This window comes from Colletotrichum spaethianum, assembly GCF_022836535.1.
Source record: "Colletotrichum spaethianum MAFF 239500 DNA, contig13, whole genome shotgun sequence".
Taxonomy (NCBI): domain Eukaryota; kingdom Fungi; phylum Ascomycota; class Sordariomycetes; order Glomerellales; family Glomerellaceae; genus Colletotrichum; species Colletotrichum spaethianum.
Window position 1 is genome coordinate 268,764 of NW_026054783.1, and position 18,017 is coordinate 286,780.

An 18,017-nucleotide genomic window follows, 5' to 3' on the forward strand; every position below is an offset into this window, starting at 1 on the left:
CGAACTCAAAGAGCGCTTGATTTCATCCTGGCACACACGGATAGCGGGGCCGGCTTAGACCTTGTGGAAGTGCGACTGAACCGTGGACAATGGCGGCTTTATGGACGATACCTCAAACCGCGTATCTCATAGCATTTTGATTCAATATCCACCGTCTGAGTAGTGCAGCACGGGGTCACTGCGGCGCAATGTACGGTGCATTGTAGGGACTCAACATAGGGGGTATCAAGTCTTGGTATCGATTCTTCTAACCAGTTGCTTGCCTCCTTCTGTTCTCTATCATAACACAGGATCTTGCCCAAGATCCGGTCATTCACCGACGAGCCGTCGTCTAGGCTTGTTGTCATGCCACCGCCCGGCCCAGCTCAATATTGTCAGGGTATACAGGTAATACTACAAACATGTTCATGAATCATAAAGCCGGCTGGCTCTCCGCCCCGTGCATGAACAGGACTTAGATGAGCCAGATCGCCATATGCATCTGCCTCACGTGCATCCCGCAACTGGGGATTCTTCCCTATTCTACTCCCCATTCATCGTCATCCGCGACATCATAGTCCATCTCAGGTTGCTGCTCCGGCTGCTGGTCTAAAGTGGTCGCCGAAGACCCGTTAGGTGCGGCGTTACCCATGGCCATATCATGGTCAGGCGCGCTCTGACGTGTCGATACCACGTTTTCGGTCGTCTTGGTCGGAGGCAGGGGCTTGGAAACCCAAGACAGCTCGAGTTGACCGTCGATGCCAGGAATCTCTTGCTTCGGAAGACCATAGAAAAACTTTTCCGCCGTCTTCCGATCTTTGAAGGTAACTTCTGTCTCAGAAGGAGTGGTGTGGATATCTGTGAATTCGCCGATGCCCTAGTTTAGATTAGCATACTGAAAAGGGAGTGTAAAGAGTTGAGGAAATAAGGAGAAAAAAAAGGGCGGGATGAAGGTAGGCTTACAAGAAGGTACTGCCGAAGCACCTCGTCCTTCTCAGACGACGTAAAGTCCACGCCCGTGACAGAAACAGTCTTGGGACGGTTGTCCAACGAGTATGCAGCATAGGCAGCGTGGACGTCGCCTCTGTATCCACCGCGGTAGGACCCCCTGCCTCGAGGCGCGAAGCCACGTCCGCGCGGAGCAAACCCGCCTCTGCCACGACCTCTACCACGCGTGCTTGCATGCCAGGTTGTAGGCTCATCAGTTGCGCTCGGGTCCAGGCCGAGGAGCTTAGCCTCGTCTTCAAGAGCGGCGAGCTGCGCACGGAGCGCAGAGTTCAATGAGCCATCCTCAGCGTTCTCGGCATCGCCATTCTTGGATGCTAGCTTCGCCTGCAGCTTCTGCTGGACTTCTCGGTGCTGGGCGAGCAATTCTCGCTGACGCTGCTCCAACTCTTGGCGTTGCTTGTCAAGCTCCACCTTCTTTTGTACCTTCTCTTCATGTTGTCGCTGAGCCTCTTCTTGCTTCTTCATAAACTCTTCCAAGTCGATCTCGGGTTCTTGATCTTCGCCAGAGGCGTTTGCGGCGCGTGCCGCAGCCTGCTCGCTCTCGTCGACAAACCAAAAGACCCTAACAAAACGGTTGTCGAAGATGACTTTTGGAGACCGGTAGGCAGCATTGGCAGCGTCCCACGTGTCGTACTTGACGGTCGCAAGCCGCTTATACGGCTGCATGGTGACCTGCTCAATATTGCCAAACTCCGAAAAGAACTTGCGGACTGCTTCCTCGGAGAAGTATTCCTCGGGAATGTTCTCGACGACAATGGTAGTTTTGGTTTTGTCATCGACAGGACCCTCCGCAGAGAACGAGGCTCGATGATTGCGCCGTCTACCCTTAGCACCCCGGCGGTTCTTACGGCCGTCTCGAGCACTCCGTTCAGCGTTGAAGGCCTCCATGAGCTGTTGCATTTGCTGGAAGTTCTGCGACATCATCAACGCCGCATCGCGAGGATCGAAATCTGAAGACTGGTTAGTCTGCAACCTTGGATAACGATTTCATATTTCCAAGACAAAACCAAGGTGTAGCTTTCAGTAGTCAACCTTATAATAAAATTTGTAAAGTCATCGCATAAATGCTCGGACGGATTTCTCATCATGCTACGGAGGGGGGAGGCAAAACAAAGGCAGACGTGTACTAACCTTCAAACTTGGGAGGCCCACTGGGTCCGCTAGGCGGCAGCCAGATGGGCTCGATGCCATGATCATACTGGCAAGAATTTCCCCGAGCACAGTAGCCCTTGGTAGCAAAGTCACGGCATTTCTGCCTGTTCCGTCGCGAGCCATGGGGCGGGCCGTAAGGCGCTCCTTGTGGGTAGGCCGGCATCTGAGGGAGTCCGCGCCAGTCCTGGGGACCAGCCGGCGGTTGCGGGAAGCTGGGGTCATATGGCGCCGTCGCGGGTGACGGCTGCTGAAGGCCATCGGGAACATGCGATTGCATAGGGTAGCCGTTCGGACTGCCGTGCCCTCTCGGACCGGGCATCCTCGAGTCCCATTGTCCTCGACGCGGCTGTTTGTATGCGCGCTCGTCGCCGAAGCCTGACTCTCGCTCACCAGAGGTGCTGGCGTCGCCCCTCTCATGGTAGGAACGTTTCCGCGAGCCGCTTTGCAGCGCGGCGCCTGGGGATGCGACTGAGCTGGGAACATTCGGGTCCGATCGCCTCTTGGGCGGGGTGGCGCGCCGGGGAGGAAGGACTTGTACTCGATGACATCGAACAGCTCGTTAACAAATTCCGGAGCGGCATCTGTTGCTTCGTTAGTGGGTTGTTCAAGGGACGCGTTGGTACGACGCGGCTGACCTGTGTTTAGGAACTGCGGCAGCTCGCTTTCGCATGCCGAACGAATGTGCGCAGCGTCGCCTTCCTGGGAGGCGAGCAGAGCCAAGACATAATCTGCCAAAATGTCTGTTTCCGTATCGGATCTACGTGGGAACGGTCAGCTTGACAAACAATGACGGGGAATTGGGGCAGACGGACACTTCAGGCAGCTTGTTCATAAGCCATGCCCTGAGCAACGGCGTGTCCTCGGCCGCTAAAAACATTGTCGCAATGCGGCACGTGCGAAACCATGGGACCAAGCGATGAGTTGCTGTATCAATAAGCTTGATACTTATGTACTCGTAGAAAGGGATGGAGTCATTGTCGTTGCTCGGCGGGAAGCCCCTCGAACAGACGAAAATTTGCTCAGCTAGGAAGGTTTGGTGGAAGTAGGAACTTGATCCGAGCGAGGCTGAACATTTTATTTGCAGAGTTCGCTAAAGGACCCACTTTAAAACCTAAGTGGAATCGGCCGGGTACGTATTTCGGTTATGATTTGAGCTAGGAAGGAGCTCGAGGTATGCCCCAATTTACAGGAAAGCACATGAACTTGATATCGGAATCAGGCAGTTGCAATGGCCGAGCACTTGGGCTTTTTAACGTCAGGAACATCACTAGAACACATTGCACTTGCACGTCACATGGGTATATTCACGTCACATTACGCTCGGATGTACATATTGAACTTGTCTTCATTCCGAGACTACGCGAAAGCTATGGAAAGAACGGGGTCATAATTTTTGATATCATCCACCAAACCCAGTTCGTCATGACTGCCCAAAAAGGCACAACGCCATTTTCTATTAACCCGTGGGAAAGGCGTTTACAACTTGTCGTAGTACTGCAGGTTTTGTTAGCATCAGTGTCGCTATGGGGGATCAAAGGATAGACTCACGTTCTCAACACCAGGAACCTCAACCTTGAGACCCTTGCGCTTACGCATCTCCTGGACGATCTGGCCGACCTTGGAGGTGGCGTCAAGGGGAGAGCCACCGGGCAGAGGCTGCCAGTGGTCAAAGACAAGCTGGGGGAAGGCCTGTCCGGAGGTGGCCTGGCGCAGGTCACTGTTGAAGCCGAAGGACTCCATGACGGGGAGGTAGGCCTTGATAGTGAACAGAGGAGTACCGGGGCGCTGCTCCTCACCGAAGACGTGACCACGTCTGCGGGTAAGGACACCGTAGACACCACCCATGGCCTGCTCGGGAACCTGGATCTCGACCAGGAAGACGGGCTCCATGAGGGCGGGCTCGGCAAGCAGAGCGGCGGCGTACAGGACTCTGCGGGAAGTGGGGATGATCTGGCCACCACCGCGGTGAATGGCATCGGCGTGGAGGGTGACATCCATGATGTTCCAGCGGACGGAACGCATGGGCTCCTCGGCAACGGGACCCTCGCGGGTGGCCCACTGGAAACCAGAGACGACGGAGTCCTTGATTTCGTTGAGGTACTGGACGGCCTTGGTCTGGTCGACGAGCAAGTTGGCGCCAGTGGTGTCGGGACCGAAGGTCCAGATCTTGCGGGCATCGGTGACATCCCAGCCGAAGTCGTCAGCCAGGACACGGGCACGGGCCTTGAAATCGTCACGGGGGCTGATCTTGCCGGCCTCGATCTCCTTGGAGAGCTCCTCGTCGATGGGCTCAGCGATCATGTAGATACGGTTGTGCTTGTTGGGAGACTTGGACAGAGCAGTCATGCTGGACTTGCCAACAACGGTCTCACGGTACTGGACGACGGGGTCGGAGATGATGAGGGGAACACCAGCGTGGTCGTTCTGGAGGTCGTTGAGGCAAATCTCCAAGTGGAGCTCACCGGCACCGGCGACAACGTGCTCACCAGACTCGGTGGTCATGGTCAGAACGCAGGGGTCGGACTTGGAGAGACGCTTGAGACCCTCAACGAGCTTGGGGAGATCCTGGGCGTTCTTGACCTGGACGGAGCGCTGGACGACAGGGGAGACGGAAAACTTCATGACCTTGAGGTTGTGGGCGGTGTCGGAGGTGGTGAGAGTACCAGACTTGAGCAGGAACTGGTCAATACCAACCAGACCGACAATGTTACCGGCAGGCATGTCGTCGATGGCCTCGACCTTACCACCCATCATCAGGACGGTACGCTGGATGGCCTTGATGAAAAGGTCCTCCTTCTTGCCGGGGGTGTAGTTGGGGCCCTGGATGCGGACCTTGATACCAGACTTGACGGTACCGGAGAAGACACGACCGAAAGCGTAGAAGCGGCCCTTGTCGGAGGTGGGAACCATCTTGGAGACGTAAAGCATGAGAGGACCCTTGGGGTCGCAGTCACGGATGGCAATGGCAGCCTCGTCGTCGGGGGGACCCTCGTACAGGGTCTCGGCACGGTACTTCTGGGCCGTGACGGGGGAGGGGAGGTGGAGAATCATCATCTCCAAAAGGGCGTCGGCGGCGGGCAGGAAAGTGCGCATGACAGCCTTGAGGAGCTGCTTGCCCTCCTTCTCGCGGTCCTCAGGACCGAGCTTGAGGTTGAGCTTCTCGAGGAGAGTGGTGACCTCGTCCTTCTTGAAGTTCATGACGGCGGAGAAGATCTTGAAGATGGGGTCCAAGATGAACTGGTTGAAGGCACGCTCGAGCTGCTTGCCCTCGTGGGAGCTCTTGGTGGTCCACTTCTTGGTGTGGGGGTTGAAGTAGTTGTCGCCCCAGAGACGCTCCATCATCTTGTTGCGGTCGACACCAAACTTCTTGGCGTAGCGGACAGCGAACTGGCGGATGGTGAAAGCCCAGCCGTGCAGACCGGAACCGAAGGCGATGGTACCCTTGTCGGGGTAAACCTGGACATCACCGAGGGACTTGTCGAAGTAGGTGGAGATGATGACGTTGACGGACTCGATGGTACGAGAGAAGGACTGGTAGAGGTCCTCCTTGGAGACCTGGAGCTCGAGAAGAGCGCGGTCGACCTTGTTGATGATGACGACGGGCTTGATGCGCTCACCGAGAGCCTGACGCAGGACAGTCTCGGTCTGGACGCACACACCCTCGACGGTGTCGACGACGACGAGAGCACCGTCGGTGACACGGAGAGCGGCAGTGACCTCGGAAGAGAAATCAACGTGACCGGGGGAATCAATCAGGTTGATGAGGAAGTCGGTGCCGTCGGTCTTCTGGCCAGCAATGTCCTTGATGTCCTCGGGGTCGACGTTGTGGTACAGGGAGATGGCAGTAGACTTGATGGTAATGCCACGCTCCTGCTCGTCAGCACGGGTATCCGTGGCTCTCGCGTCTCCGGCCTTGGCGGTGGAGATGATACCGGCCTTGGACAGAAGGGAGTCGGTGAGGGTGGACTTTCCGTGATCGACGTGGGCAATGACGGACATGTTACGGACGTTCGTGGGCTTGTCCATGAGCCCACGGATCTCCTCGATGGTGAAGCTGTGGCGAGGCAGTGGTTAGCATGGTGAGGCCGTGGTGGAAGCTTATCTCCGAAGGGGGTTGAGCGAGGGGCGGGGTAAGGCCTGGCCGCTGAACAGAGCGATCGAAGCTTCGTCGCCCTGTGCTTGCGTCCAGGAGCGACGGAGAGCGACGCCGCAATTGCCCATCGCGAAGACGAGAGGCAGGTGATGGAACGAGGTGGTGCGACGCTGACGGTGAACTTACTTGACCATTTTGGCGGCGGTGGCTCAGCGAGCTCTTTGAAATCTCTGAGTCGGGTGGGATGTAAGGTTGAAGTTGGGCGAAGCGGGGTTGAAGAATCTGCCCCGCGCTCACAGAGTGCTGAATCCTTTTTCTGCTAGAGAAAAAAGGCAGACAGAGAAGAGTGTGAGGTGCCGAAGCGTTGAAAAGTCGACGGTTCCAGGAAACGGACAGGGGAACTCGAGCTCCTCTACCGATTCTTTTATCGTCGAAAAGGTTGAATGAGATGGAGGCGGGAAGGAGGAGGAGGGTGGGAGGGGAGAAGAAAAAAAAAAGAGAAGTGGTGCCTCTTTCTCCCTCGCCGTGTGGCAGTCGTTGCCCCGAGGGAAAAAAAGTTAGTGACTGGCCGAATGAGAAAAATGGGTAGGTGGGGCAGCGCAAAGAATGAGAAAAAAACCCCGCCACTTCTTCCTGTTTTTTTCACTCCCACGGTGCCCCTCTCCCCTCCTGTGTGTGCCTTAACCCCCCTCAAACCACGGCGCCTGCAAAGCATTTTGGTAGCAAATGAAGGGGCCCATCAATGTCGCGCACTGTGAGAACCACATTCGATCTCATCTATCCACTCAGTGAAGGTCTACCAGCCGTGGCGCCACCTGTTGCTGCACCGTACGTACACCAGGCCACAGCCCCCATCACGTACGATACATACTATGTAGTAACTCGCACCGCAACGGCCTTCCTCTCTCGTCAGCTGCTATCTGTCGGCTGCGTGTGTACTGTAGGAGCGTGTGCGGTGTGGGTGTGGATGTGTGTGTGCGCGCCTCACCTCCTTTACACCCTCTGCTACCTTACCTTACCTTAGCCGGTCTGTGCATGGAGGGGCACTGGGCAAGCTCATGCGAGAGAGAGAAAGAAAGGGCAACAACCCTGGCCCCCTCGCACCAGAACATTGGCCGTCTCAAGAGTCTACTGCTAACTGGAAGCCGCTGATCCGGCATGGACTGGCTGATCTGGGCCCAAGGAGCACAGCTCTTGCGGCCCGGCCAGATGCACATTTGATACGCGTCTTGTTTGAATTAGACACAGCTCTAAAAAACAACTGGCCCACGACGTTGGCAGGACACTCTCAAAACTGTGTCGCTAAACGAAGCTTGGTTCCTGTCCTGTGTTGTGGACAGCAAAACGCACTGTGCAGACACGGCCCACCCGTGTTTGTGGGATCAACATCACGATTGCCCAAGGCTGGAACTGGGCCCCCCTCGAGGATCCAATGACGAAGTTGACGTTGACGATGAATGCCACATCTACTACGGCAGGGCCGGATAATCCTCTAACGCTGCCCAACCAACCGCCCACGGTCTGAATTATCCGGGGTGAGCAAGCTGGAGAGCTTGGACCTGACCGAGCTCGACGTTGACTCCAATCCTCCCCCCCCCCTCTTCGTTACTATGTAAGTACCTTACTGGCCTGTGTGTCCACTCAGTGCCGGCCGGAGCTTCGAGTCACCGGCCTCGCCAGCGTTGAACTACCCATGAGGCTGCTTGGTCCCCTTCGTCCAGCGCTTGGAAGCATGTCTGCGAGTACACCGAGACATTCACACACATTGTACAACTGCGGCAGCCGGTGTAGTAGCATTATATTTGATTACTAAGTCGGTAGACCGTCCTCCAGTCGCGGGTATTCGCCTTTGTGTTCTTGTTCCGGTGTGATGCTTACTGATCCCGGGCCCCCAAACCTTAACTCCCTAAACGCCGAAAAGACTCCCCGTCCCAATGCTTATGCCATGCCGAATGAGTCAACGCCGGCCTCCTCATGATCCCAATATCTTGGAGTAAGCATCCTCTACCTCGCCGGCCAGCTCGAGCAGCGCTACAATGACAATCTGGTGCGTCAAGTTGGGCAGTCGGTCCCTGTGAAGCCCGATCCATTCCAGCGGTGGCGTGGCCTCGCCCATGTCCCGCAACTGAGGCGTTTCGATAATGGGCGGTTCGAGCGCCACGTAGTCATACTTGGACTGCGGAACCGTCACCTCTGCTGTGATCTTTTGCTGCGACGACCCGCCGCCCTGTTGCTCCTCGGCGTCCGGCACCCCCGTGACCTTGATGGCTGTAAGCGGGAGCTCTTTGCCCCAAGTCTGCTCCAGTGACTTGGAATGGTTGGCCCACATCCCGCGGATGTAGCTGATGCGTGAGTAGTTCCATCCCACCTCGACTTTGCCCTCGAACGCGCTCTTGAAGATGTAGTCGATCCGGTTGCGATTAGGCGTCTGCCATGTCTGCATGACTGCTCCCACTTTGGGTACTTTGAGGATCGTGCCGCCGCGCGAGCCTGTGGCCCTTTCGACGACATCTTCGACCGATATCTCGCTGAGCGTTTTGGGTGCTTCAATGTTTCTGACACCGGCGAGGCCGATCCGCAGTTGACCGAGGGTGAGTGCCAGGATGCTGTGAACGCGCCTCTGCTCAATGCTGGCTGCGAATCGTGCCTCGGCGCCCAACGCCTCCATCTTGAATACTTGGTGATCAGAAAACGTGCTTGGGAACACACCCAGGTTCAAGGCCTTGAGCGTCACCACGACGTCCGTATCCAGTGAGATCGGAGACTTGGACAGCGAGTCTTCCACTCGGAACTTGGGCGCCGTGGTAAGCTGGGGAGAGGTAGCAGTGTTTTGATACGACCGCCTTCTCATAAACTTCTCGATCTCCTGCAGCGACATCTCAAAATTGGCCCGCCTCTCCTGTATGAGCTTTTGGAAAGCTTGATATAGCGCAACTCCCTGTGCTGCCGACGTCGTAGTGCCAAAGACCTGCACTGCGTCCCCGTCGAAGATGATAACCAGCCGATCTCCAGTACCCTCGAGACTGCGGCGAACATTGTACATGAGGAGTTCGAGGGAGGTGATGTCAGCAACAAGGAAGGCTTGGTAGTCGAATGCTGCCTTCACTCGGAACTGGCTGAAACCAATTGATGCCTGGACGAGGGGCGTCTCGTTGAGCGCCGCCTCTCGCTCTGGCCACTGAATCGATGTCCGCAACTGGAACTTTTGGAGCGCAATGAAACCGCTCAACCTGCCTGTGCAATCTATGCCAATCTTCTCGAACCCAAGACACAGGTTCTGCTCCCAGTCCGATGTTTTCTTTGATGAAACCCAGAACTCCTTGATGGCGAATACCGACTTGCCAATCGCCTGGCCCATGTCTACACTGACGTCGAGGGACGTGATGGATATAGTGGCCGTCCATGGGAACGCCGCTGTTGCGGCGACCTGCTGATATCTCTGCACCAAGTGACCCTGTGAAGTCTCCGTGTTCATCTTGGCGACTGGGGCCGTCGAGGTGTTCCGTAGCTCGGTCGGATACCAGATTTCGCGGAACAGTAAAAAGTCCTGGAGTTGCTTGGCGTTAATCGAGACGGTCATCGGGCTGACCTTGAGTATGGCAGACACGCCGCTCGTTCCACTGACGTGTTTGCTGTTCATCAAAGACAGTACAATGGAGTCGACGTCGAAGCTGCCTGTGGACTCTCGGGAGTAAACGTGCTGTACTGACGCTTGCAGCTTGGAGAAAGCGCCGGAGATGGAAAAGAAGTTTCCTTGTTCTTGTGAGCGCACTGTATTAACAGTGAAGTAGATGTCTTCGAAACATGTCGTCGCCGCAACACGTGCGATGGGCTGACAACTCAGCGAGAACTCTTGACGGCAAATTCGAAGCCCCAGATTCAGCTTCAAACGTCCAATAACGGCGTTCGGGTCAGCCGTGAGGATGTTATCCTCGTTGCCAGGTTTGGTTTTCGTGGCGGCGGGCGTCTGCGGAGCTGTTGCCGTATCCTTATCCTTGCCTACAACTTCTTTGACACTGGTCGTCATGTCCATGATGAGGGGCACAACAGAGGGATACAAAATGTTACTCGACGCATCAATCTTGATCTCGCCGTAAAGCGAAGGGTCCTCGCGCCCGTTGTCTCGGTACTCGAGTTTCCAGGCTAGCCCAGGTGACCTGAGAACAGTGCTGCTGCCAGTATCATCCGTGCTGAACTGGCCGTACTTGCCTGCGAGGGACGGTCGACCAATCCTGGAGCTCCCACGTTGTCCGTCTGTTGGCTTCTTGCCCGAAACATAAACAACAGCACCTGAGAAATCTGCGTCTACCAGTAGAGATTCCAGACGCTTCGTGCCGAATATACTTCGTTGTGGCGGAGCCGGCTCTTCTATCTTGTCAACCTTTTCGACCTTAGCAGGAGCAATCCCTGTGCTCCAATTTTGCGAGGCTCTTTGTACGTTCTGGATCGAGAGGCTAATGGAGTCCTTTAGAATTGCAGCTGGTATAATGAAGCCCGATGTCAAACGCAAATCCAGCGATTTCCCAACGGCCTGGAACGCTAGGCTGCGTGTGTTTGGATTGGACACGTAGGCAATGTTAAAGATGACCTCGGGAAGCAACGCCGAATGAAGAGACCTGAGGCTCTTGTCCTGGCCAGGCGGAACCATCTGTAGTTGGAAATTCTCGATGGTGAGCCTAGCGGACTTGGTTTGGCGTGTTCCAAAACTGACGAGCTGGACCGACAGGATGAGGTCTTCTTTGCTTCCGGCCAATGGTAATAAGTCATCCGAGGGATCACCAACAAGCCAAGCAACCTGCGTGTCGCGCACTTCGAAACGATAGACAATAGACGACAAGAATGAATCGATGATGTCAGGCTCCTCAGCTTCCTCCTGGTCGTTGATGGCGATGCGGGGTCTCGTTTGCCGGATCTTGCGCAGGTATTCGAGCTCGCGTGACGTGTCGAGGTCTTTGATCTTGTCGCCCATGTATCCCAAAGCAGCAACTACGGTCGAAACGGTCTCCGGCGACAAATTGATCTCTAGTCCGTCACTTCTGAAATTGAAGGACCTCTCTTCTTTGCCGTCTTCCGTGTATCGTGTGTTTGCCGAAATGAGAGCACCCAGGGCAAGACTACCGCAGGATCTCATGGCGTTATCTCTGCCCTTCTGCACGTCGATCAAAATCTGGCGCAGGTTGATATGCAACTGCGGCTGCGCCAGAATGGGCCCTTGGCCATCACGGCGATTGGCTACTTCAAGATGCACTCTATCGAGCTTGAATGAGAGGCATGCCGTAGGGTCCTTCTCTGAGACAAGGGGCGTTTTTCCAAAGACCTCTATGCCGGCCAGAGTGAGATGAACCGTATAGACCAGGTTTGACGCCTGTGCTGGCTGCGCTGCTTCCTTGGGGGCTGCTGTCTCGCCGAAGATGTCGCTGATATGACCCTGGATTGCTTTAGTGCCTTCTTGAAGCTCGCTGATGGCACTTGATATTTGTGGTCGGTTTAGAGCCGTCAATAAACTGTATACTGCGGAGGCGTCCAGCTGCATAAGCTCGACGGAGCCGAACACTGAGACCGAGTGCTCCCCTTGACCCATGTGGCTTACGATCCGACCATTGGTCGGCGGGATTCGGAGAAGCGATATGCTACGCGGCTGGTTTCTGACATCCATCCTGATCTCGTGGGAGTTCTCCTTAACATCAAAGTCGAAGATGAGCTCCTTCCCAAAGTTGGCGGCTACCGCTGCTCGCGCTACAACACCCGAGATGTTATAGGTCATTGACTGCAGCAACGGCACGCTGATGCGGTACTCGTCCAGGAACATTGCAACGTTGACACGGAACGATGAGAGACGCTCAGCAATCTTGACGCTGTTCCTACGAGGGGGTGCTGGCGATTCCGGCAACTGTTTCTGGAGCTTGTGTATCTGCGTCAGCTCATCTTTGACCAGGTAGTCAGCAACTTCAACAAGATACAGGGGATCCTGCTTGACGGCTAGGGTCAAAGTGCGACTGCTGGCTGTTGATTTGATCGTGTGACATGATGTCGTCTCCGTCTCGAGGAGCTCATGAGAAACAATGACACTCGGGTCCTTAAGCTGGAACATTCCCAGAAGCTCTGATCGATGGTGCAGACGTGAGGTCACGGCGTCGCAGCTGAGGATGAAATTAATAGATGAGCCAGTCTTCTCATACCCGTCAATCAAGCAAGACGCCTTCATGTTGTGGCCGAGAGACGTGGCGCTGAGATTGATAGTGTCCACCTCCACCGAGCCCCGCCCGACAGCCAGGACAACATGGAAGGTGTCTTGTGACTTTGGTTTGCCGGCTGCAGTGTTCTCTTTCTTGGTCTCTGAAAGATGTTTGCTTGAGAGGCTGGATTTGTTGTAGAGCCGGAGGATGTCTTCCGCAAGCTCGCAAAGTTCCCAGTTGAGCATGACAGCTGCCTCGCCACAGTAGACGTTCAGCACGGTGATATTCTTCGGCTGTGCCTCATTTTCGCTGGACTGCGGTGCCATCTTCTTCTCCAACCTTGTTGTCAAGTCGGCAAAGACGATCCGGTTCTCCTTCGGTCCGGGATCTAAAAGCAGCTGCACTTCCTTCAAACGGAGCGCCGCCAAGATCGGGAGGTCGGGCGATTCAGTATTGCCGTCAACTGTTACTGTCCCAAAGACATTCTTGATCAACGACGAATCAGCCACATCGTACAAATCCCAGCTACGCCATCGTTGAAAAGCCTCAATGACACGCTGAGAGGCATCGGATGGCGCAGTTGCTGATCCAGAAACGCAACTGAGCTGTAGGTCATCTTTGAAACTGGCCGGCATGTGTGTCCATATCTGACGAAGCCTTGCGGCCATCTTCCACGAGTCAAAGGTTCGTAGATGCTCCGTGGCAGACCTCAAGACTGCCGACGGTCTGGTCAAGAAAGAGGGGTCGCCAACCGGATGTCCTTCTGTCATGAGCTTATAGACAAAAAGTTTGATGCGGTCCTCGTGCCGTGACATTGTCTGTCCCAGTATCTCCCCAAGTTCTGAAGCCACAACTCCGGTCCTGTGGATGAGTGACGCGAGGTATTCGATCTTTTCCGATGCTGTGCTGCTCCTGATGCCGCCAATGTCTGCGTCAATGTAGGTTACGTCCTTAGAGCCAAGCGACACCATGACGCGCTCGATCTGCGCCATAAAAGCAGCCTGGTTTTCTTCGGCACCCGAAAGCCGTTCCGATGCCGACACGTCAGCAGATCCGAGTTTCAGCAGAACCGATGTTCGTTTGTTGCTCTTCACTGGCTCCGCTGGATTTTCCCAGGCATCTGTGGACCGGAGACACAGTGATAACTTTGATACTGTCACATCATACTGGTCCTGTTCCTCCCCGCCAGGGTTGAGGCGGTCAACAGTTGGAGCGTTCAAAAACCTGATGTTAGCTTTTGGGACCCTGAGAAGTACGTCCGTAATTTCGCCAGCAATTGTTTTCTTCTTCTGAAGGTCAAAGATATCGGTCATGGAGGAAATTTGCAGGCTGTCAAGAATATTGTCCGGCTCGCTCGGTTGTAGAGCAGCAAGCAACAACGACACACTCTTAACCGCAGAGGGATTCAGGAACGCAGTAACGCCCGTTGGTATCTCGACAATAATGCTGTTGTGAGCACGATCCTCGGCCAAAGATTCAGGATCAATGTCGTCGAGTTCAAACTCTGGGAAGCCGAAGGCGGAGGCCGTATCGTCCTCTTCAATACTGAGCATCACGGCTTCTGACGTATCGGGCCGAATGCTCTCGAGGGGAAACGGCGGAGTGTAGAACTGGCTGGAGAAGGCTACAGACGAGTGATGGCTCGCGTCTCGGAAGTCGCCGATTGCACTGTAAAAGGCGGAGTGGCGACCGGTCGATGTAGAAACATCTCGCTGGTGTTGCGATCCTCGTCTCGTAGCCTCGGGGCTGTCGGGATACAGCAAGTCCGATTGTCTAGATTTTACCCGTGATCTCACAGAACTTCGTGGCCGGACTACACTGCTACTGCTTGAGGTAGTGGTAATGGATAAAAACGAACTTTTGTGACGGAGGGGTTGGGAGCGACCGAGAGTTGATCGACTCTCAGAGGATCGATGGTCTTCTGTAACACCTTCCAAAACAGTCGGGTGAGGAACTGGCGGAAAGCTTTGGGCGGGCGGATCGAGCTGATCCGGAAGCATCTCCTCCAGAATCCCGGGCAGAAGCAGAAACTCGGTGCGCCCAGTCCGTTGGTCCTCGCGACGAATGAGCTCCTGCTGCAGCTTGCGCTCCTCGGAAAAGTGAAATTTTCTTCCGATGATTGCCACGCGGATAGAGGCTTGGAAGAAGGCGTCAGTCTCAACGCCATGCTGGGATTTCCACTTGTGTCTCATGGCTGATTCCGAATTAACACACGAGATCTGGAGTTCTGGGAGTCTGATGTCTGCTCGTCTGGAGTAGTGCGTGCGCGCCCAGTCGTTGAACTTGACATCGAGCGTACCAGTCGAAAAGAGAAAAGCTGCTTCATCCACATGACACCAGACTCGAACAGACTCAACAGCCACCCTCAAAAAGGTCACGTCGTACACAATAATGGACGACAGCGGAATCAAAGCGTTCTCGTCATCATCGAACTCAAAAGCAAATGCTTTGCCTGCGCTCATCAGAGCCGTTAGGAAATCGGTGGAGCATTCTCCCGAAACCGTGCCCACGGAGATATCCCAGTTGCAAAGGTATGTTGGTTCGGCTGGGGGGAGGCCAAAAAGACGGTGACCATAGATCGACAAGCCGTCGATGAACAGCTGCGTGCTAGACACAGCACTAATGGGTGTTTCCATGCCTGACTCTGCGTTCCCGAGGGAGAGGTTGAGAGGGTTAAGGTTAACCTGCAAGTCCATGTAGTAATTGGTGAATCTGAGGTCTAAGGAGAGACCGGCAGTTTCGATCTGAACGTGTCGCTGGCAGGAGTACAGGTTTGCAGGCAGCAGGAGACGGAGGTCATCAATCTTGATGCCCAGAATCACGTCCAAGTCGTTGGTCTTCTTTGGGGGCGGGCGATTTGCCAGTTCTGCATCAGGGTTGTGTTCTTTGAGTCGTAAAAGGTCCTGATACTCCTCGAGCGTCTTGAAGTGGATATCGTCACCAAGGTAGTTATCCTTCAGTTTCATAACGTAGCGTATGATAAAGCCGTAGAGGGTTGCCGTAGGCGACTGCAGACTGAGGTTCAGCTCCAAGGTGTCAGTGTTCGACGGTGCCGTCGTCGCGTTGTAGTGATATTTTCCATTGGCCTCAAAGTTTTCGCCATGTCCAATCTCTTTTGAGGTTATGAATGTGCCTTGGGTGTTCCAAGGTGGAACATGGAGCCACAAAGAGAAAGTCTCGGCTCCAAGCGCGAATGAGACAGCATTCATGTTCGGGCGATACTTGTCGATTGGAACGCAGACGTTTGCTACGAGAGACGGGCTTTTGGCAACGATATAGGCGTTGTCTTCGAGGTCAGTAGGATTGTTGATTATGTTTCCATCGTTAACGTTCAGGTACAACGTTACGTTACGCAGGTCGAGGTTGAGATAGTATCTGAAGGGTGTGAAGACCAAATACTCGGCTGGCGGCCCCGAGGCCCAATCGTCGACCAAGTCTATCATGAGGAAGACGTGGTCTCTCAGTATGAACAGTTCCATGTCCTCGGAGACAATGTTGAAGTACCATGACCTTAGCGAGTTCCATTTGAGAGGAGTTGACAAGTCACAAGATATGCGTTGTGGTCCAGACCGCCAGAGAAGCTCGTGGTTGACGCTGGTCGCGAGTTCCGTGCTAGGCAGGTCGACATCAAGCTTCATCTGGTATCCCGTTGCGCTCGCAAGCATATCCATGGTGAAGGAAATTGTGGCATTGCCGGGCACGATCAGGTCAAGCCAGCCTCCCGGACGGATGGGTGCAGCGTCGGTCTTGCTGTTCTTCTTCGCGCGGTTCCTCTGCTTCCGCTTCAGTGGCGGCGGCGCCGCCTTCATCGGGGGCTCTTTGCCCTTCCATTTCCAGTTTTTGGAGTCTTCCCGGATGGGTATTCGGAGCGTCACCTCGTCATCCAACTCGACATACAACTTGAACTGAGTGGGAACTCGATATTCACCCTCGGCCAGGGGGGTGGCGGGAACTGCGTCCTTGCACAAGCTGGGAACGAAGACGCGCTGGAGATCCGCCCTTTGACGATCGGCCCAGGGTCCGTAGTTTACCACTCCGCCCTTTATAGTTAGAATCATGCCCCATGCGGGAGCTTCGTCGCCGTTGATGTACGTCGTTGCATTCTCCTTGGAGCGTCTACTGGCGGCTTCGGCTGTCACTTTGCCCACAACATCCCAGTAGATAGTCAATGTTGCCTCTGGGCTGTCCACCACGGTGGACTCGGCAGCGTATTCAACACCCGCCCATCGTAGCCTCGAATCTTGCTCATCCTCGTCCAAGTAGCGCGCCAGACCTTGCCAGTGGCTGGAGCCTGGTATTTGTGACACAGCGGTGGTAAGTGGACTTCGTGAGCCTATAGAAAACGATTCCACGGATTTTCTCCAGTACGGCACGAGATTTCGCAGCGTTCCAAGTGCGCGGCGTCGGTGTCGCCGGAAAAAAGAAGTCTTGTACGTCGGGCTGGGTTCCTGCGCAACCATCTTCTCGCGGTTTGCCCTCGTCGCCTGATCTTCCTTGAAGTCCTCGTTCTCTCTCATTTCTACGATTGGGTGCTGAAACTTGATTTTGAAGGTCTGCTTGTATGGATCGGGGGTGGATGTCTTCGAGGCATCTATTTCTCCCGACAGACCATCAGCTTTGACAATCAGGATGGCCTTGGTGTTGTCATTCCCCATGACCACAGCCGCCTTCTGGCATGTCACAAAGATCGGGAAGAGCTGCAAAAGAAATGGTAGATCGGAATCCGACTGAACAGCATCGTCGCTCTCTGCTGGCACATCGGATGGTGTGCTTGGCTGGCTGGCCGATGATCCCCGACGGCCAAGGGTGTTCCCTAGTCTTGACAACAGGGCGGCACCGGAACTCTCCTTTTCATGTGTTGCAGAGTCTTGAGACGGATCTGATTTCTCAGAGGTCCTTTGTCCTCGATTTCTTAGAGAGGCATTCTCATCTTTTGACTCAAAGCCCGTCGTCACATTCTCGGCAGTCGCCGTAGGTTCCCTCAGCCCAGCTAAAACACTGTCGTAGGCCGGGCTTCTGTTGTATATGAACCATTCCAAACCAACCAGGGACATCGTCACCCGGCATGGCAAGTTTGAATGCCTCCCGTTCGTAGCCGCTGACGTTTGCTCAGCTTGCTGTTGTGTCGAGGCTTTGATGTCCACCTCCCGTACCCGTCGCAACCAATATCGCCATGTAACGTAGCCATGCTGAATAAGGAAAGTTTCGTTGTTTCCGTGATATCGTAGGCCCGTGAAGAATATACGTCCGCCGAGAAGGGACACCTGTAGCGCCTGTATGTCGATGTAAACGCGGTATCGGTGCCATGTGTACGTTCGTATGCCCCACGACAACAGCGACCCGAAGACTCTGTTGAAGTATAGAAGGAAGAAGACGGCACTACAGAAGGTAAGCTGAGTGTCCAGGCATTTTGAGATAGGATTACCCACAGAGCACCGCAGACAATGAGGAATGCCAGGAAGGTACTACAAGACAGGCGGTCAGCAAATGTAAGGTACACCGACCTCAGACAGCGCAAACTACCCGTTGAAATTCGGCGTCTCCGTCGGCGTTGGGTTCGGTGCCCCGTCGGTCGGCATGGTGTCGGTCGTGATTGTCGTGCGATGCTT

General features: G+C 54.9%; 3 protein-coding genes across 3 annotated transcripts; 1 reads left to right on the top strand and 2 right to left on the bottom strand.

Moving 5' to 3' along the window:
* Nucleotides 1-3,561: 3,561 nt before the first annotated feature.
* ColSpa_05750 (uncharacterized protein) lies at nucleotides 3,562-6,222 on the top strand (the record flags this gene model as incomplete). Its single annotated transcript, XM_049271962.1, has 2 exons — nucleotides 3,562-3,602; nucleotides 3,702-6,222. 2 exons carry the CDS (start codon nucleotides 3,562-3,564, stop codon nucleotides 6,220-6,222), a joined length of 2,562 nt encoding a protein of 853 aa, XP_049127919.1.
* On the bottom strand, nucleotides 3,616-6,426 carry ColSpa_05751 (elongation factor 2; the record flags this gene model as incomplete). Its single annotated transcript, XM_049271963.1, has 3 exons — nucleotides 3,616-3,633; nucleotides 3,688-6,193; nucleotides 6,419-6,426. 3 exons carry the CDS (start codon nucleotides 6,424-6,426, stop codon nucleotides 3,616-3,618), a joined length of 2,532 nt encoding a protein of 843 aa, XP_049127920.1.
* A 1,778-nt stretch (nucleotides 6,427-8,204) lies between these two features.
* Nucleotides 8,205-17,462, bottom strand: ColSpa_05752 (protein CSF1; the record flags this gene model as incomplete). The annotated part of the gene is made up of 1 exon (XM_049271964.1): nucleotides 8,205-17,462. One exon carries the CDS (start codon nucleotides 17,460-17,462, stop codon nucleotides 8,205-8,207), a length of 9,258 nt encoding a protein of 3,085 aa, XP_049127921.1.
* Nucleotides 17,463-18,017: the final 555 nt, after the last annotated feature.